Source organism: Lathamus discolor, chromosome 5 (genome assembly GCF_037157495.1).
Source record: "Lathamus discolor isolate bLatDis1 chromosome 5, bLatDis1.hap1, whole genome shotgun sequence".
NCBI lineage: Eukaryota > Metazoa > Chordata > Aves > Psittaciformes > Psittacidae > Lathamus > Lathamus discolor.
In genome coordinates this window covers 10,180,987-10,201,297 of record NC_088888.1, presented here as the reverse complement: position 1 = coordinate 10,201,297, position 20,311 = coordinate 10,180,987, and the positions used below count along the sequence as shown (strand labels likewise).

The 20,311-nt window shown below is 43.7% G+C and overlaps 2 protein-coding genes across 5 annotated transcripts in view; one reads left to right on the top strand and one right to left on the bottom strand.

The window, feature by feature from the left end:
* CLIP4 (CAP-Gly domain containing linker protein family member 4) overlaps nucleotides 1-20,311 on the bottom strand; it is a 64,574-nt gene that overhangs the window by 26,379 nt on the left and 17,884 nt on the right. For 2 of the 4 annotated variants that reach the window (XM_065679712.1, XM_065679715.1), the window contains exons 1-3: nucleotides 4,187-4,277; nucleotides 860-920; nucleotides 136-275 (exon numbers count right to left, since the gene is read on the bottom strand). In XM_065679712.1, the coding sequence (XP_065535784.1) occupies nucleotides 136-262 (127 nt within the window). In that variant the 5' untranslated portion in view covers nucleotides 263-275; nucleotides 860-920; nucleotides 4,187-4,277. Of the gene's footprint in view, nucleotides 1-135; nucleotides 276-644; nucleotides 762-859; nucleotides 921-4,186; nucleotides 4,278-20,311 lie in introns of those variants that run through there. The other 2 variants (XM_065679714.1, XM_065679713.1) reach the window with 2 other exon arrangements.
* Nucleotides 12,892-20,291, top strand: PCARE (photoreceptor cilium actin regulator). Its single transcript, XM_065682655.1, has 2 exons — nucleotides 12,892-16,643; nucleotides 20,162-20,291. Exons 1-2 carry the CDS (start codon nucleotides 12,892-12,894, stop codon nucleotides 20,289-20,291), a joined length of 3,882 nt encoding a protein of 1,293 aa, XP_065538727.1.

The window sequence follows — 20,311 nt, the reverse complement described above, 5'->3', positions numbered from 1 at the left end:
AAAATAACAGAGAATTCATTTGTTAAGCAGTAAACTTTTTCTGAAAGAATAATTTCAGAGTTGGTAGCTTTTCTTAAAATTCATTACTCAAATCTATTCTCTACTGATCATAAATTTACTGTTCAAAGTACATACCACAGTCTGAAGGCATTGGTGCTGCAGCCACAGAAAAAGTAACAGATGTTTCAGAGTTTAAGAACCTTTCTCTTTCAATGAGGGAATCTCCTTCTAAGGAAGGTTCTGGGAGATCCTCTATGGTCATCTTCTAAAAGCCACTTTAGAAAGAAATAATATATAACCTCATTAGAAATACTTTGGATTAGTTCTATTGTAGTATGATATAATATGCAATGAGACTAAAATCTTTCCTTTTTGCAAGCACAAACTATTACTACCATTTACATTCTTGCAAACCAGTACAATGAATTAGTAAAAGCTAGTAGAGCATGGTGTGAAGGACAGTCAACCTCTAGTTTGGACTTCATCACTAAACTTGCATGTTATTAATGGAAAACATGGTACTTCCCCCCAGTTTTCTACTTAAGCAGTAATAAAAACAGTAATGCTGTAATAAGCAACCAGAGGGTGATGATGAATGGGTTAGTGTGTTTTGCAGCTTTATGAAAACATGAAACATCAAGTACCTGTCTTCATAATCTGCATGCATATTCCTTTCCTTCACCATGAGCAAGAACATGCTACCAGCTACCGCTCTCTCTCCTCTTTTCAGATTCTCAGCTCTTTTATCTTCCCACGCAAAGCTGCAGACAATTCATCACCAAGTGACTCATTCCTGGACTCATGATTCCATATCAGCTCCTTTCCCAGCTTTCCCTTGTTTTTGAAACAGCTTACTTACCAGTGTTGTAAACCTCCACCCCAGTGTTATTTCCAGTCAACTTTTCTGGCCTTAGAGCAACCTAGAAGAGAGAAGAAAGATTAAATGGCCATACAGAGCTATAGTGACATTTTCTGACAACCAGGCCAAGTTATGTTCTAGTTACAGTTCACAGGCTAAGATTAGGAGAGCTGCTACCACTTGTAAGACATCTAGTTGGGAAATTCAGTAACAAAACACTTTACTCTGAATGAAAACAAGCATTACTGCACTATTGGAAACTACATCTCACAACTGAAAACCTGAAGTTCTGCATCTTAAATTTTTATCATTAAACACTCAGCGTAAAAGCAGTGCTTCTGCTAAACCTAAATTTGTATTCTGCAGACTGCTATATATTCCTCTTTACTCAGGAATTTGTTTAGCCACTTTGCTTGGCAGAAAGAATTCATGGAGCTTTAAGGCGTATTTGGGGTTGTTTTTCTTTTTTACATTTAACCTTTATACATGAGTAAACAGGGGAAATAAAATGCAGTCTGCTTTTGAGAATTAATTTGGTTTTTGTTTCTTACACACAAGCAGCTATGTGAATTGATTCATTCTAACATTCCCCCAGATATTGCTGTGCTATTTGGTAACCTCATATAATCTACATTGTAATATAAAAGGCATTTTAACAGTGGATTACAGATGATAGTCTTGAAGTACATAAATGAAAATATCCTCTGCTTGCACACGATGCACAATTCACCCTGTCCTTAACTTGGAAAAGAGGTCCACATAAAAAATGGGTGGTTTTCTCCAACTAATTTATTTCTTCAGTCTTATGCAGCTGTACAAATGCATTTGCTGGCACAAAAGGAAGATTAAAGAGGAGGCCACTGGGAAGGGCAGGACTAATTCTTCCCACAGCATTATCAAATTGCATTCGCTTAAGCATTCTTAGATTCAGCAAGGCCAAAATATCACTAAGTTATTTCAATTATTATTTTCATCCAGTAAGAAAAAGTTAAAGAGTTTACATTCTGGATGGCTTTACAGTCATGATAAACATGACAGCAACAGCTTTCTTGTAAGAGGCAGCAGAAAGCCTCTTAGGCTGCAAGTCACTAAATCTCTGGTAGGGCAACAGTGAAATAAACTGGCTACCATCTGATATTTGTTCAGAGGCTACTGCAAACCAGTACAAAGCTTTGTAAAACACAAGAATCCACAACAGTTTCTCACAGGCAGCACATCAGACACTCTTACCAAATGCACAAAGGAACAAATAACATGCATGACTATGGAAAAGAGAACAGCTCAAACTTAAGGTAGAAAAAGACATGAAAGGAATTACAAGCCTTTTGCAAAGCACTGCTGGTGCAACACTGAGGAAATGAAAGAAAGACAATGAAAAGCAGCCGGACCTGACTGAGCAGATGGTAACAGGAAGAGGTGAGGTGCGTAAAGTACGATGACAAAAGTTGCCAGAACTAGAAATCAACAGAGACATTTGAAAATTAATACAAAAAGTTTACTTCACACAGAAAAGCAAACTGAGCAGAACAGAATCTGCGTGATGCAAGTATTCAGGGCATCTTTTACTATGGAATCAAGCAGGAGAATACAATCTGTCACATGAGTGAAAGGAGTTCAGCACAGTCACTACCAAAGCAAAGCAAGCAGGGAAACAATCCCTGTTGTCGGGTAGGTGACACCCAAGTGCTACAATGCATGAGCCAACCAATGGCTTCACATGTCTATCTATACCAGTGCTAACACCCCCAGACCTGTGTGCACATCCTTACACCATGGGATTTTAACTTGGATCTAGGAATGTATTACCATGTCATCACACAATACTGAACTATGCAATCAAGGCTACACATTTTGCAACCATGACTACTTCCAGAAACTGCTAGCTCGGGTGTAAGAACATCACAGCCCGTCAATGTCAAACACATACACGTGGAAAGCAAAAGGCTGAAAACTTTCAAAGAAAGGGGAAAGGCAAACAGATATGATCCTAATAGTGACTTCTGCCCTGTGCCAACACATAACTGCCTGATGTATTAAAAATATCCAAGACATACAGGCTAAGGCAGGAAGTCCTGGAGAAATGGAACCAAAGGTCTTCCAGAAAAGCAATGATTTCTCTAAGTTCGTCCGATGAGTTTAGACAGAAAGAAACAGAGAAATTCAATGAACGAAAGGACAGAATTTGCCTGTTCACAGCATTGCCAAACTACCAAGAAGCATAGTTCAGTACAGCAGAAAGCATGAGAATTATGATTTGACAGCCATACGTTTTTCTAACTCAATTAAACCTGAGAATAAAAAATAAAAGTAACACCGGAAAAAAACCACACTTGGAAGAGCGTTCAGCTGCACATCCACCTACACTGACAAGGCTGAAAAGCAGCTACAGGTTTTCTGATATCCATACATCACAGAGAAGCACACAGAACCTCTGCATACAAAAGGTGTATAATACAAGATCCAGGTTTTTTGTGTACTCCAGATTTCTTAATTTGCAACTTGTGTTAAAGCACACAAACTTTTCTTTCAAGTTGTATAGAAAACCTGGAAAATGCTAAAGCACGTCAAGTGCTAAAATGCAATTGTACTGGGGTTTCGACAGCACAACTTGTTACAAACGCGAGGCTATTTTTGATGAAACACACGTATAACGGACTACTTATCGCGTACTTTATGTGCTCATGAAGCAAAACTGAATTCAGAGAACAAGTCCTGCACATACACTGTCTCCTCGCTCCGTAGGACATACAGCGCGAGAGGCAGACATGTTCCGTGTGCACAGGCTCACTCAGACTGGTTTTTCCCCCGGTGTGCGGGGCCCTCTTGCAATACGGAGCTTTGTTTTGTTCAGATGAAGTTTAAACAAGCCCGGCTTTCAGAGCTGCCCCGGCTGGCTCTGCCAGCCCAAAGCCTCCCGAGCCACCTGCCCCGGCAGGTACCGCTCAGACGCGACCAGCGGGTGGTGTCACACTGAGCCTCCGGAGAAGGCGGGGCCCGGCCGCCGCCGCCGCGGGCTGAGGTGAGGGGGAAACAGAGCCGCGCTAAGGCCCCGCGGAGCCGCGGCCTCCCCGCCCCCCCGTCCCGCACACGGTGCTCCCGCCCTGCTCCTCGCAACCCCGGTCCACCGGGCGGCCCCGCGAGCTGCCTTGTGTGTGCTCGCAGCTGACAAGCGATGGTCAGCTGCGGCCCACCCTCTGCGGGGGCCTCCGCGCCAGCACCCCACGCAGAGGGATGTCGGGCGATCGGTATCAGGCCTCCGGTGCCCACCCCGCTCCCCACGGGAGCTGTGGGGACACGGCCGCCACCCTGTCCCCCCGCAAGCCGTACCTGGCCGCCGCCGCCAGAGGCTCGGCCCCACTGGGGCCTCCCGAGCCCGCCCGCAGCTGAGGCAGCCGCGCGAGGCCGCAGCCTGCGCCCGCCCCGCCCACCGGCCTATCGGCGGCCAGCACCGCCCTGGCCGCCCCGCCCCTCCCCGCCCACGGACCTATGAATGGCCAGCACCTCTCTCCTTGCCCCGCCCACCCTGCTCCCCCACAGGGCCCCAGCCCCGGTGAAGGCATATCGGAGCGCAGGCTCTCCCCAGCACCGGTCGGAGGAAGTTGTTTCGCCCAAGGTGACCGCAGACCGCGTTCGCCTGGGTGAGGATGAGCCTGGAAGGCGGCCAGGGCGATGCAGAGGGCCTAATCCTGGCGCTGCCCACGGTCGCACAGCAGCGGGGCTCGGAAATAAAGCCAGGGGAAAATGAAAGGCAGGGGAGCTGCAGAGGCAGCCGCGGTCTGCGGGGGAGCTGGGAAGTAATCCCGGTGCTCCGAGATGCTCGCGCGCCCGAAGGAAAATAGGGGTAGGAAGTACGGCGGGAAGAGATGGGGAAGCAAGGGGGCTACAGGCAAGAATCCTCCTTCCCTGAGGATTCCAGGTGCCGGTTATTCCTGAATGCTTCCTGCCATAAAGTGTCCATGCGCTAACAGCTGCATAAAGAGACTCGCTTAAGGTCACGCATAGTCACTGGTAGATTTAAGCACAGCACCCAGAAATCCGGAGTTCCCGGTTATTTTAGTAACCGTCTGGAGGAACAGAAGTAGTCACTTCCAAAACTTTTTTCCAGGGGTGCCTGTTCAGCATCATAAGCTTAATAAGGATCTAAATCCAAAGACTGGTAATCTTAAAGCCATGCAGTGATAAATCCATTTTCATACCAGGCTACCCGAGGGGAATTTGTCCTGGATAAAACCTCAGACAAGTTCTGCTATGTTTTTATGCTCAATATGGATCACTATTAATAAATAAAACTGACGTTTAAAATCAGGTATTTGTCATTGTTTTTCCAGTGATAATATTAATTATGGGGTGAGGAGGGAGAAGGCAGGACAAATAATGGGAATGACAAGTGGAAATTACCTCAAGGGAAGTATTGGGAAAGTCAAGATGTGGACGTGTTCTCGGATCCCAGAGACTTGAAAACTGAAAGAAGTGGAACATGGAGTTGCAGTTGTAACAGTAAACACGATACCAGATGGCTACAGAAAAGCTAAGAGAATTCTTCCATTTCCTAGAAATGTTCCATGATTCGGAAAAGCCAAATGAAAACTGTTCTCCAGGAAAATGCAGGCCTGCAATTTTCACCTGAAGGGTACTTAAGAAAAAAACAGTTTAAAGTATAACCAAGACACGGATATAAGCAAGATCAAACGTGAGCTTAGTATTGGCAGCTGATGTCTGCCTTTTTTTTTTCTTTTTTTTTTTTTTTGAGATGCTCTATGTGCTGGGAAATGGAAATGTTTCATGGCTGATATTGAATAATGGACTTCAGTGAAATGCCTGAAATGGCAATTATTACTGGTTCTGGAAAAGACTAGGGTATGGGAGAACTTCAATACAGGTAAAGTACAAGCACAAGGGGGAAACAGCATTGAGCTGAATGGGATGTACTGGGCTGAGGGAGGTTACCGATGACAATGTGGGGTATTATTGTTGGAACTAATCTTTTCCTTTAAAGATTTTGGAAGAAAAAAAAATAGGGAAAGAATTACTGCTAATAAGGAATGACCTGATAGATTGATACATGAGATCATCATATGGAAGTGACTGAGGAAGAGAAAGATGTGATTGTAGTCAACAGCTCCACAATAAGCATTGTTACCAATACAATGCAATGGCAAGAAAAAGCATTTATCTTAGGATGTGTAACTGGAGAGCAAGAAGCAGCTAATCTAAAATGGGTAGAGATGACTTGCTAGTTAAAGAAAAGAACAGTCTATTTTAGGAGGTTACCAGAGCATGGCTTGTTTAATTTAGCAGAATGAAAGCTGAGCTAGTTGCCATCTGCCATGGAACATGGTGTGTGAATTCAAGGGAAATGTTGAATACGAGGATAAAACTGTGTGTGATACTTTTATACTAGAAAATTAAGGTAAGCATCTAAAAAGGTATCTCAGGTTCTAGAACATCCTTCTGGTTGGAGCAGTAAAGACAAAACACCACACATTTTAGCTCAGACTGAACCCTGTGACCTAGTCCTACAACCACAAAGAAGACTGGACACCGTTGCGTGACAAAATCTGTCCTGATTTCCAGTCAAAACCTGTTCTGACTTTCTCTCCTGACTTCCAGTCAAGTCAGGTTTAAAAGTCTCCTGCAATGGAGACTTTATAAAAGAGCTTTAAAACTCACTCTGTACCTTTCACAATATCTTTTTCAGCCACTCCTGTGTGCCAGGATATGAGTCTAAATAGAAGTCTGCTCGGCCTATCCTGTCTGACTCATTCAGTGCTGCCATGGGCAGCAAAGTTGATGAGCACCTGCAGAACTCAATGGGCTGCAGCAGCTCTGACCACCTTGGGAGGAAGATGGGGAAACAGTGCTTGTGAGCAACAAGCCTGTTTTAACTAAAATACTATTTCACTTCTTGTTTTTCCTTTGAGCAGATACAGGGCATTACTAACCAGTTCCTTTCCACAGATTTACATGTCAGAGGAACGGGATCATTTAAATAGCTTTGCAGCTTCAAGTAGAGCCACTCCAGAGCGAGAACGAGGGCAGCAGAGAGGTCTGGGAAACGAGCCTGCTTGTGTACCGCTTTCCGTGCAGCTTTGGGACAGCAAGCATGTTCCAAAGACGATGGATGCACTGGGAGCTACCCTCAGAGCTGGGTGTGCAACAAGAAAGACGCATATCCACCCACAGTCAGGACTCTCTCCTACTTTCTGTCCTACAAAATAGACTGGTCATTGTCAGACTTTCCTGCCCTGCCCCTTATTTCCCGAGGGACATGCTGCCCTTCCTTCCCTCCAAGCATCAGTCAGCACCCCACTGACTTTAAATTGTCCTTTCCAGTTTCTGCTAGGTCTGCCAACTGCCAGCTCCTCAGATCACATCTTCTGCTTCTGGATTCACAGCCTTGAGGAATGTTGTATTTATCTCAATTTTTAGGGAGACACTGAGACACTTAAGGTGAGGGAGCTCACTGAGAGCTGGAAGAGGCATGAGGCTAAATAGCTGCATCCTATTCCATAGTGCTTTGGGATATTTTCCCGGAAGACAAATCACTGGACCTCACTCCTGGATCCCAAATCAGCACTACCACCCTGGAAACGACAGAGGCCACTGCTGCCTGCTAAACTGCCATTCCCCCACCTGACAGCAACTTGCCTTCCTTGAAGTAGCTCCACAACTCCGAACCTGCTTCCACTTTTGGGAGCTGATGTAACCACTGTTCAGGCTAATGAGACTGTCCCCTTTCAATTTTCTAGATTTACATAACTCTGGAAATATATACTTAAGGCTTTATGCTGTTTCACACAGTTCTTGGTCCTAACTCTTACCCTCTTGTAGTCACTGTCTTAACTACTGAAACCAACAGTGAACGGATTAGTTACAACAGACAGCAAGCTTTTAAATACCCACGAATATCTTAAAGAGAAACTATGACTAAGTGCCCAGAATACACATTCCAAAAATTATAGGCATATGTAAATATATCTTACAAAACTACTGCTGACCTCAAGTGGTCATACAATTTTTCTCAACTCCTTTGGGTCGTCCAGGTGTACCAACAGCCCTGTGCAGGCAAACACCCCCCAAACCTAATTTCCTATTTATATTTCTTCCTAATTCCCTTATGTATTCCTTAAGTATTCTTGCTGGAGAAGGAAATCAGTTTCCTACCTGTTTACAAGTGTTTTCTCTTGTCCTGCTTCTGTTTAAAAAGACTTGGTTTTTGCAAAACAGATTTTGAAAGCATTAAGTTCATATTTGCTGTCTCATGCAATAAGTCTGAAGCAATTTAATTACATTAAAAAAAGAGATGGCAGGAGTTGAGCTTCACACAAGCAGTTCTGAAAAGTTAATCCTTGACTCAGAATCAAGATGAATTTTGTCTTTCACTTGCACCATCACCACTAATAAAGGCTCTATACAGACTCGCTGGTTTCATGTATTCTTTTGCAACTATATTTCCTTCGAGCCATGATATTCCTATTCTTTACTATTGTCATCAGGTAATTACAGAAAGGAGAGAATCTACTCTCATCTCCTAGAACAGTGCCAGCTCTTCAGGAGAAGCTGAAATAAAAAGCAGCAATTTCTTATTTAGATAGTGACATCTAGACCAATAACATGAACAGCTCCCTGGTTATGTTCAATTTGCTGATAGAAGAAGAAGAAAAAGCAGGTTTCTTTCAGAGTAAGATAGCTTTTTTAAGTTGTTATCACTCAAGCTCCCCGTAGTACCTCAGAGTGCAGAAATTCGGTTTCCTGGTAAGTCATCCACAGATACAAACCTAAAGTTTTAAAGACCCTGGTATGAGCATTTATGGATATTCCCCTTTTAAAGCCTGTCAAAAGCAGTCCTTCCTTCTCAATTTTCCTTGTTTCCACAATTTTTAAGCTTCTGTCAGTAGTTTCACACTGACATTTCATACAGTTTTTAAATCATATTACTCCATAAAGCCCTAAAATCCATCCCATGGTTACAGCACTGTTAACACCCTTAAGGTCTGAGTAACACTCAACTCCACCCAGGTTCAGGCCTTATTCTTGCCTTTTCCAGAGCACTTCTATTGCCAGTTTCAGACTAGTCTTAGGTTTTCACCAGTTGTGCCTGATGGGGTTTGAACATTTAAGTTCTTCCCTTGAGGAGTGCTACATGACCTGGCAGCTCCCTCAAAATGAGAATACTGCCAATTCTAACAGTACAATCATAGTATAGTTAGGGCTGGAAAGGACCTTGAGATCACCAAGTTCCAACCCCCCTGCCATGGGCAGGGACACCTCACACTAAACCCTGCCACCCAAGGCTTCATCCAGCCTGGCCTTGAACACCACCAGGGATGGAGCATTCACAAGTACCCTGGGCAACCCATTCCAGTGCCTCACCACCCTTACAGAAAAGAACTTCCTCCTTATATCCAATCTAAACTTCCCCTGTTTAAGTCTTAACCCGTTACCCCTTGTCCTATCACTACAGTCCCTAATGAAGAGTCCTTCCTTAGCATCCCTATAGGCCTCTTCAGGTACTGGAAGGCTGCTATGAGGTCCCCACGCAGCCTTCTATTCTCCAGGCTGAACAGCCCCAACTTTCTCAGCCTGTCTTCATACGGGAGGCGCTCCAGTCCCCTGATCATCCTCATGGCCCTCCTCTGGACTTGCTCCAGCAGTTCCATGTCCTTTTTATGTTGAAGACACCAGAACTGCACACAATACTCCAAGCGAGGTCTCACAAGAGCAGAGTAGAGGGGCAGGATCACCTCCTTCCACCTGCTGGTCACGCTATTAGACAGAAAGTATATGAAAGGAGGAGCAAAGGCAATTTACACACAATCCATATGTGAGAGGAAAGCCTCATTTGATCCGAAAATAATATTTTTGGTGCTTTCCTAAGGTCTGTTTCTCAAACACAGTTTTCTGTTCATTTGGGGTACTTGTAAATTGCTCAAGTCAGCAATTAAACACATAACAACACTTTGGTATCTACTTAAACATGATCAACTCATTTTCAACTCAGGTTCTGCAAACAGTAGCACTGCAAGCCAAAATACATTACTGTAGTAACTGACATCAGCATACAGAAATCATAACCTACAGATTTCAAATGCACCTAATCTCCTCACATTCAAAAATGCTTCCTTGCCATTCTCCTTATCAATATTCTCTTCTAGCACTGTTTCTTACCTAAGAAAAAACATTTTGTCTTCTCTTTTTGTTGCATGACCACTGGACAAAGCATTTTCCTTAGCATTTTCCATGAGGTAAAGCATTTGGGTTTTTCTGAAGGGCTCAGAAATGCAAAGTAATATATAACTGCTTAATAACAAGAATATTGATGAGAAAAATGCAGTTTCATAAGTGGCTGGAAACAGGCAAATTAAAATTCCTGCTCTCACAGAAGCTAAAAATTTGCTGCATTAGTCACATTGCATATACACGCAAACTGCAACTGAAGTTAGGATAAAACAGATGCCTTGTTAAAAAGCATTTTTTATCACCCTGAATTTCTATTTAACAATAAATAAATAATGAACTGAATATTGGCTTACTCTTAATATTCAAAGTAATAAATGAGTGCATAATGAATAATCATAAGCCAGCATTTTGCATTTAATGTATGTATTTCATCTAATATGTTAATGCTTGGCATGGAAATAACTATAAAAACAATGCCATGACTGTGAAATCAAGGAAAAAAGAAAAAGAATTCCGTAAATACAACAGACAATTCACAGGAAGTTAATGGCCAAAATTCCCAGTGCAAGGAATAGAACTGTTTTAGCTGCTTTTTGAAGAAAAGTCGTAAGAGATCTTATAGCACGAATATTAAGCAGCTACAAAAAGATGTCTGTCAGTTCCCACTGTAAACAGAAGGGGGGAACTAAGGATAGTTGCTTGATACACTGTGTTTTCCTTGACTTACTGTGGAGGGCTATAGGACCCTGACAATTAAGATTACTAGGATGAAGCAGCACCCTAAATCTGCTCCATTTCTCCCCTTTGAACACATTAGACACATGCCTAATAGAGAATGCAAAAAGGGCTGTGACTGCTGCATTGAAACTGTTGGTGAGACACAGAAGCAGACAGAGCATGAGCTACATGACTTGCAAGAACCAGAGCCAAAAAGTAATTACCTGATGCTCTCCAGAAAAGCACTGAGGGAAATTACAGTGCCATAATATACACTAACTACAGTTTATGTGTCCCAGAAAAATTAGAGAAAGCACACAGAGTTTTAAATTTTCCCTGGGAATCACCGGGGACAAGTCATGCCTTGTTCCCAGTAAAACAAGGTAATTTTGCTGCCCTTGTTGAACAGAAAAACAGATATGAACAATAAGGCTACAGAGAATAACAACTTTCCATGTATGCATATTCAGCTATTGCACTCCAGCAGCAAAGAATGAAAGATATAAGCAGTTCTTTAAAGTTTGAGAATGATTTATAGGCTTGGCAGCATGCAAAGACTTTTGGGAATTGGACAACTTATGACTATGTGGTTGGAAATCACACTGCTAAAGAGAAGCAGTTGGCCGGCAGCCAGCGTTAGGGTTGGCTACTGTCATCTATAACCTTTGTGACACCAAGAAATGGCCACTTTCAGTAGAAAAGCTGCATCTAGAAATGAAAAGATGAATCTACTTAAGCCAGTCTGAGTAATGAAGAAGGATACTGGGGGCGATTGCTATTATCACCCTCATCCACATGCTGCCTTTCATAAATAAATACTTGGAAAAGAAGTATCTTCCGAGTCACCCAATTCCTACTTTGGCTTCTCTAATTCCTCTTTCAGGGTGGTATTATTCTGTCCTGACCTCATAACCTATTCAAACAACAGTGTTTTGTGTTTTATTGGTGTGATTTTTTTGGGGGGGAGGGTGTCCCAGAAACGCTTCTGTATTTTTGTTAGCTTTTTTTCTTAACCCATAAGTGCTGCAGTTAAGAGAACTGAACCTTGGCTGATGAAACAGAAATAAAGGTAAGGAAAAATAACTTTCATTTCTTTCTTTTTTTTTTTTTTTCATCTGAAATGCTACAGTTTAGATCCACTGGTGCAGACATCTTAAAACCCTGCTCTTGCAGGGGGGTTGGACTAGATGATCTTTTGAGGTCCCTTCCAACCCTTGGGATTCTGTGATTCTGTGATTCTGTGATCTGCAAAATCTGCAAAATTTACTCTGTTATCATGCAGTTTGGATTTTCAGCAATTTAGAAGAGAGAAAGAAAAATACTTTCCAAGAATGATCATCTGAGGGGAAGCAAATAAATCTAAATCTTGTTGGGAAGTCTTAGAAGGAAAAAGCAAATAGCTTGTCACTTGCAAGTAAGGGAAAGTTTTGAAGACCTTCAAGGCAGAAGTCCAGCAGCCATCTCTAACCCATTTGATTTTGTGTCTCTCCAGGGGGTATGTGCCCAGTCGAAGTCACCTTTGTCTTGGTTAAGCAGTATCCAATGACATTTACAGGCCTGTTCAAGTAGTTTCTCTTCAGAGAGGTTACAAAATAAAGTCTCTTCCTTTGGATCTCTGCATTCAGTTCTATGCTGTGTTTTTGCAAAAGGGGGGGGAAAAAAAGGATTAGGTTCCAAGTCCTTTTACCTCTGAATATAGTGCAGAAAAAAACCTGTCTTTATAAATACAACATGGATGCTGACTGGCTAGTGCCTGCTTACCCTAATGAGCTTAAAATCTTATTTGTGGTGGACATCTGTCAAGACAGAAGTGAGGCATGCAAGTCCTCTTAATCCATTAGCTCTAAATCCAGCAGAGCTTTCACACTCTTTTTTTGAACTGAAGAAGAAAACCTGACCTGGACTATAGAATGGAACAGTGCACAACTTCAAGAACAGATCTTAGGCAGTGAGCATGTGAGATTTCAAGGCAAAGAGCAATGAAAACTGACAACGAAACTGGGATCATGATGGAAAACTCTTGAGAAACTGGCCTGTCTGCAGTTTGGGATGAAACAGTGAGTTTGACTTTTTCTTTTGTTTTCCCTTGTTCATCTGATTTTAAATAAAAAAATACAGCCAAAGACAGAGACAGGATGGGCTGCACACCTTCTCACAGTGAGATTGCTAATACTATTGCAAGAAGTGGTCTTAGGGCTTTGAATACACCCAAAAGTATTTTGCATATTGATCCAAGAGATAAAGGAATCCCTCTGCTGGTTAAAGGTTCATCTTGCTACAATATTGATGAATTCCCCCACTGTGAGACCCAGGGGAAAGATTACCTAAGGGAAAAGGAGGCTAAACTACCAGAACAGGACAAAAATGAAAATTTGCAGTTATCTTCTGAGGCTCATCCAGATCCCCAGATTTCCGAGGAAGACAAGAAAATTCAGAGGACAACCACAGATGCTGAGACTGTGATGTCTGAGCTGATTGAATCTCAAAAGCACATCACTGAGGCCATACAGATCAGAAAGCAAAGCTCCTGTGAATCAGAAGCATCAGCTTTCATTTGGGATGACAAAAATGAAAGCAATGTGAAGCAAATCCCAAAGAAAGGAAAAAAGCAAAAAAATCATAAGCTGGCAAAGCAAGGTCGACCTAGTAAAGTTAAAGAGAAGTCCATTTCAGCCCTGTGTGAGACAGAGAAAAAAGTAGATTTCCCTGAACTGCTTGTTAAGGCTCACCAAAGTGCATATGCCTACTTAAATCCCAACCTCTCCAAGTATGAAACTATACTTCACATGGCCAGCCAGGCTACCCAAACTCAGCTCTTCCTACAGCAGATGGTAAGCTTTCTCCTTCTTCACTACGATGAAATCAATCAGCTCCTGGAAGAAATCACCAATGAGGGGGAAAATCTTCTCAGAGATGTAGGGGGGAATTTGGCCTGGCCAGCAGAAAAAGGTGATCTAAAGGAGCACCCTGATCTTCTGCAACAACTACTGCAGTACACAGTCAATAAAATGCAGTTACTGAGTGGGACACTGGCCTCCCTCACCTCCGATGCCCTGCAGGAGACATGCAACTACTTGCAGTCTGCTGCAAACAATTTAGAAGGAAAACTGAAAGCAAAGCAAAGCTTTGATGAGCGACTGCTACAGACAGTAAGGCTGCTTGAAGCCTCAACAGTGGGATCCTCTCAGTCACACGGTGATGACAGGACTCTCTATTCTGAGGACAGTGGCATTGGCGTGGACAATGAATCCCTCAAAGAGTTCAGTGCTCTCACCCAGCATGGAGGACAAGGAAGCTGTGATTCCTGTACACACGGGCATCTGTCCCAAAAGCACACCAGAACAGTGGAGCACACACCTAATAGTACAGTGTCACTGGGCACAGCCACATCCTGCAGCTGTGTACTTGAAAGGCATTTTAAAGATACAGTTTATTCATCCACACAGAGTAAGGAAGCAACATCTTGTCAGGGTGGAGTACCAGGAGGCATTTCTACCATGCCCCAACGTGCAAACTTGAGCAAAAGCCATTCCTACAACTCCTTCCAGTCTGACTCTACTCAGGAATGTGATAATTCCAAAATCTGCGAATCAACAGATTTTGCTTCTGAAGATGACGATGAAGAGAGCACCCTGGGGGAGGATGACAACACAAGTCTATCAGAAATGGGGAAGGATGCCTTGCCAAGGAGGCCCCTGTCTTCACCTGCAGTCACTGATAACACACAAAGGCAATCCATCAAAAGGACAGAGAATGTGGAGACGGAGGAGATTATTCTGAAGATGAAAGATGCCATCAGTGAAAAAATCAAGTTTGTCCCAGCTAAATCTGGGTGTAAAGAATGGACAGAGGATGACAGTGGAAGAGAAGTGCAAACAACAAGGCCCAGTACAGCAACGGGCAGCCAGAAAACCGTCAGGAAACAACGACGATCCAAGTCAGAGGAATCCCTCAGAAGCCAGGCAGAGGACCCAACCCTCTTAGAGCTTCAGAGAACTCAGAAAGAGCTCAGCAAAAGGCTGAAAATGTTTTATGGAAAGGATACAGATAACCCAGAGCCTTGGAAATCAAGAACAGCACTTTGTTTGCAGGATGAGCAAAACACACCTAGGTCCTCTAGCAAACTGAAGGCATGCCTCTCAAAAAATTTCAGCATCCTGCCTAACCAGGATAAAGTCCCTTTGTTCATGGTTGACCAAAGTCCTGGCCATCAGCTGGATGAAGAAAAAGGCAGGAAGCCTTTGACGGCTGCTGTGCCTACCCAAGAGACATCAGGAGGCAATGAAAAGGAGCCTCCTGGAGCACAAATGCTCAGTGGCAGCAGCTGTGCCCCCCGACAGTCTGTCAAAAAGCTTATTGAAACATTCAGTCCCGTTGACAATCTTGTGAAAGATGCACATTTAAGATCTTTAGGACCAATAAAGTGCATCAGAAAATTTGGACTTCCAGTCATCCCACCCACCATTCCCTTTCAGAGAGGCCTGGCACCTTTAAATCTTAAGCATCGTATTTCACCAGTAGAAGACACAGACCCTTCAAACACTAGTGGAGTTTCTTCTAGCTTTCCAAATGCCTTTCTTCCCCCACCAGCTGCAGAATTAAGCAAGAAGGACACAAAGGAAGAGGTTGATGTAGACACTGAGAACTTGCCACCACCACCACCTGAAATGTTAATGGACACTTATTCTGACTTATCTGAGCCTGAAGAAACTGTAAGAATAGAAGGAAACTCTTCAGAAGATGCCAAAAAGCTCACCAGAACAGAATTTCACGCTACTAAGAGATCACAAGTTTCCCCCAAAATGAAAGCCTCCCTTCAGTCCATTGACTTACTGCCAAATAAAAGTATCAGCGGCCCCAGTGTGACTGCTAATAAGGGTCTAAGGAATACTAGAGCAGGAGAAGAGAAAGTGCAGAAGTACTCCCTGGAGCTGAACCCTACCAACATGCATGTCCCTAGCCAGGAGGAAATACTGGCAACCCAGAGAAAAGAAGCTGCAGATCTGTACAGGCAAACCCATAAAATTATTCCTCTTCAAAATCCCAGCGGGGTTTCAAAGCCACACAGCAACAGCTCAGAGAGCAAAGAGTCCGATTCACCTGCAACTTCAGTGCAATACCAAAAGCATGGTTCTCCAGACTCACACAGGAGAAACGAAAAAGGCTCAGCATTTGCCAGGAGGGTCTCCCCAACAAGAACTCCTTCTCCACCAACTGAGAAACGGGTTTTCAGCCCCCCAGCACACCACAGGCACACTCTGCAGCCTTCTAGCAACCTGCAGCTGAGCTCACCCACCACGCAGAGGAAACCCAGCCCCCCCTCTAGCCCCAGGGTGCCCAGCCCACCCCTACAGAAGAAGCTACCCTCTCCACCACCCCAGCGAAAACCCCTCAGCCCTCCCATAGGGCACAAGCACAGCTCCCCAATGCCACACCAGCTGCTGGGCTCCCCAGCCTACCGCCGAGATGCAAACCTTCCTTCATTCCCCACCACTCCTTCCCCACCAACCTCCCCATCCCTCTCCTACAAGGGACTGAGAGCTGGGCTGGATGCTGGGGATGAGCACCAGCTCTCCTCCTCCAAGAGGAGCAGCAATGTCCGTTCAATATTTTGCCCAGCCACATCTTCCTTATTCGAAGCAAGACCTCCACCAGTACCCATGAAACCCGCTGCAGAGGTGATCAGCCAGCCTGAAGCTTCACCACTTTCCCAAAAGAGCAATCTACTTTTCTGGCAGCCTGCAGACCGAGCCAGAAAGCTGTCCCTGAGCGCTGCCAATCCTCAGCCATTTGTGAGGAGAAGTTACTCTGACCGTCGACCAGGGGTGCAGTTTCGTCTTCCAGCTCCTGTAACAGCTGGCAGTGAACCCGCACTTAACCAAGCAAGGTAAGAAACTCTCCACTTTAAGCCAAGAAAGCAGAAATACAGCACTGTGTTGGCTGTCTAAACTCCCTATGGGATTTAATGCCATTAAAGAGATTGCCCAGAAAAGTGCCCTGTTTATATGCAGGTCACACAAACATCGTGTGCAGGACACATGAACACCATGTGTAGATGTTTGGGCAACGATAACATTGTAGTTGGACTAGATGATTGTTGTAGGTCCCTTCCAACTCAAATACTTTATTCTGTTGTCTTGCCCCAGATTTCAGAATACTACCAGTCTGAATCCCTTCCCTTGATTCAGCCATTCCATAGCTTGCTCAAGCCTTAAACTTACACATCTGCTGTGACAGACACCCCAGGAAAAATTCAGTGTTGGTTTCAGGGCACGGAACCCCCCCTTATTTACGTGGAGGCTAAAGATATCCACACTCAGTTCTTAAAAGCTCTGAAGCAACCCTCAGATTACAAACATCTTTAAACAACCATGAGAAGGTAAGCTTGGACCAAGAGGAAGGGTATCTCTCCTAACATCAGCCTCTAATCCAGTAAACTCTTCAGCAGAAATCATAGAATCATAGAATAGTTAGGGTTGGAAAGGACCTTAAGATCATCCAGTTCCAACCCCCCTGCCATGGGCAGGGACACCTCACACTAAACCTTGCCACCCAAGGCTCTGTCCAACCTGGCCTTGAACACCACCAGGGATGGAGCAATCTGTATCAGGATGTTTCAAATCAGCTAGCAAGAATGACAGACAGTGTGCAGGCAAGGATCTCTATGGATGTAATTATAGTTTGAAATTCTGAGGTTTTTGGGTAGCCTCTCAGATCTAGGTGCTGATTTCAAGTCTGATGGGTACACAGCCCAAGCCCAGTTTTCAAAGTGGGAAAACCTCCATGGCTACTGTACATTGTTGCTGGGTTTTCTATTGTTGTGTACTGTGTAAAGTCAGCTTTGCCTACTCCACTGCCTGCTAGCAGAAATAAATCTTTTCAAATGAGGCTTTATGTCAAACCTTGCGAGACAAAAGTCCTGTCAGTTTTACAGATCAATTTTAAAAACAGCCAATTACAAATTGTTAGCTAATTTATGCTTCAATGGGGTGCATTACCTTCCTATTGTAGTCTGCCAGAGCATACAGATATAAATATTATTTACAGTGGGGTTTTAATATAAAAACCCCACTGTAAATAAAATCATCCCTTTCAAGAAAAAAATTATATATCCTGGTGTTATGATATGAAGCATTCTGGAAGAACAAAATGTATCCCGACCTAAATTTGGCTTACCATTTACACCAACAGACATCAAAAGTAGTCCTACTTTGTTAGGCCAAATTTGTATCAGCATAAGCCCATTGATTACCACATGCACTGATTTAAGATGCAATATACTACTACTGTGTGTTTTCTTACACTTAAGCTTCCTGGAGTTAACTTTTACAGACCTTGCTTTGAATGGCCTAATAGAAATATCACTGCGAATATGCCAACAGGCAGAGAAGGACCATTTTAAGAATCAGCATGTGGTATCACTGATGGTTGTTTCACCAGAGCAGTTGCCACAGCTGTGAGCACCACATTCCCATGCACAGATGCTGAGCCCTACTCTTACAGGGCTCCTAACAGACAAACTACTGCACTCTGCTCCATCTCCTTCCTTCAAGTTCACCAAGCAGCCAGGGCTTCCTCTGCTTTGCAGTTCATTCAGCTGACAGAGGGAGACTTCAAAACATCTCCCTAAAACAAATGTTGCATACCTAAACCTCCTCATTCTGGCCATGTTTGTATCTGGTCTCAAATCCACAAGCTATTCCCACCCAGCTATCAGTCTCCTTCATTCCTTCCCTTGCTCTACCTGTCATTTCCATATATAACAATGTATTGCGTTTTTTCGTCAGGGGTGTGTATTAGCAACTTCAAGCCCTAGTCACAGGAGAGAAGGGAGACAGAATCAGACCTGCCATATTGTCAGTCTTTTATAGGCGAAATCAGTTAGCCAGTTTCTCCCATGCTCCCAAATTCTGGGATATATCCCTCCATTTTCTCCATGCCCAATTAAAACATCTGTTAGCCGAGAAGCAGATTGCTAAAGATAATCCGGCAGGAGGTTGTACAAGCAATGCGTTTTTCATCAGGCAGCTGAGTCCCCTCTCCCACCTACCCCATTTTAGCAGAAATTCTAAATTACTTTTGGTGAGTATGGCTTCCATCTCATTTTCCTAGCTAGCACTGCCAGGCATTAAATGTCAGTATTGTGCACAGATGTGCGTGTCTCCTGCACACTCACTGCTCTACTAGAAGGCAAAAAAGCACTTCTTTCGAAAGCCCATGTTCTGCCCGTCCCATGCTCTAAGGAATATCAGGACTTAAAACATTGTTAGCCCTAACTATGGCTGGAGCTAGAGCTTTTGTTCTTAGTCTTAGGGTACCTGGATGAGAGTTTCGGTTTCAGTGCTCAAGTCAGTACAACTGGTTCCCATTTGGACAGCCCGTGGATGGACAAACTTTGCTGGTTTCTAAGTTTGGTCATTGGACAGCAGTCAACAGTTCTTGCCATCCTATTGAGGCATAACATATAAAATTGCTCTGCTCGTAGAAATCCTGTTAACCTGTAACAGGATTTCTACATATGCAGTTAATTGAAATAATATTTAATTGAGACTGCTAATCTTCCAAGAAGTAGAGCAGAGACCAAATATTAAAGGTTATTTCCTTTAAGAAACTGTTCAAGGAGGGCTTGAGAATGGATTGGGCTGACTGGGTCAGGACCAAATTAAGTAGCCCAAGTGAAACCTTCTGCAGCTGGGGGATATTTGAATCTAAACTAGTTTCCTGACCAGCCATGTATCATGAATCTCTTCATTCAGCAGCCCAAATCACTAAAGTCCTAGCAGCCAGAATAGCAACGTAACAGCTTGTTTGTAGTTGAAAGCTAATTCAGTTTAGCAGCTTATGTACTTAAAATACAGTAATGATTCGCAGATAACTCTGGTATATTTCCCCACACTGATCTTAAACCATTTTAATTAGTTACAGCAACACGGCACACTTCAGCACAACGGCCCATGGCATGAGCTATTCATGACTAGCTCCACTGCTATAACCAGTCTTGATTCATAAAGTCCCTGTGCCCCTAGAGATTGCCAGTGCGACCTCAGGAAAATCATTTACACTTTGTGCCTCAGTTCTGTCTCCAGAATGGCAGATTTATACCACCAAAATACCCATCCCACAGTCATGCTGCCATACTCAGAAATGAACCCAGATTCACACCCAGCAAACAGACAAAATATTTGCTTCTCAAGAGAGTTTTAGGAGGGAACAGTACAGTGCATTTGGCATCACAAGAAAAAAGTCTGGCTGGTGGATATAAAGAGCATGTATACAGGAGGAAACAGTGAATGACACAGGATCATGCAGCACTTGTGCTTCATGGGTTATTGTGGCCTAATCAGTGCTGTTTTTAAAAAGCCATGATTCATTAGACTCTTAACTTAAGCATCTTTCCTTCTGCAGCTTGGAGGAGAGCCCTAGGAAAGCAAGTGACTCTTGGAACACCCTCTGCAGTCCTGAAATCAGAGAGTCCAACAGATCTGCTTCTCACCCCGAGCTGTTCATTGTGGGCCAGGGGCTGCAGAGGGACTGACATCAGAAGCACCCATGAAA

Coding starts and splice junctions, on each gene's coding strand:
- PCARE (XM_065682655.1), top strand. CDS start 12,892: ATGGGCTGCACACCTTCTCACAGTGAGATTGCTAATACTATTGCAAGA. Junction 16,644..20,161: donor CCCGCACTTAACCAAGCAAG/GTAAGAAACTCT, acceptor TTCCTTCTGCAG/CTTGGAGGAGAGCCCTAGGA.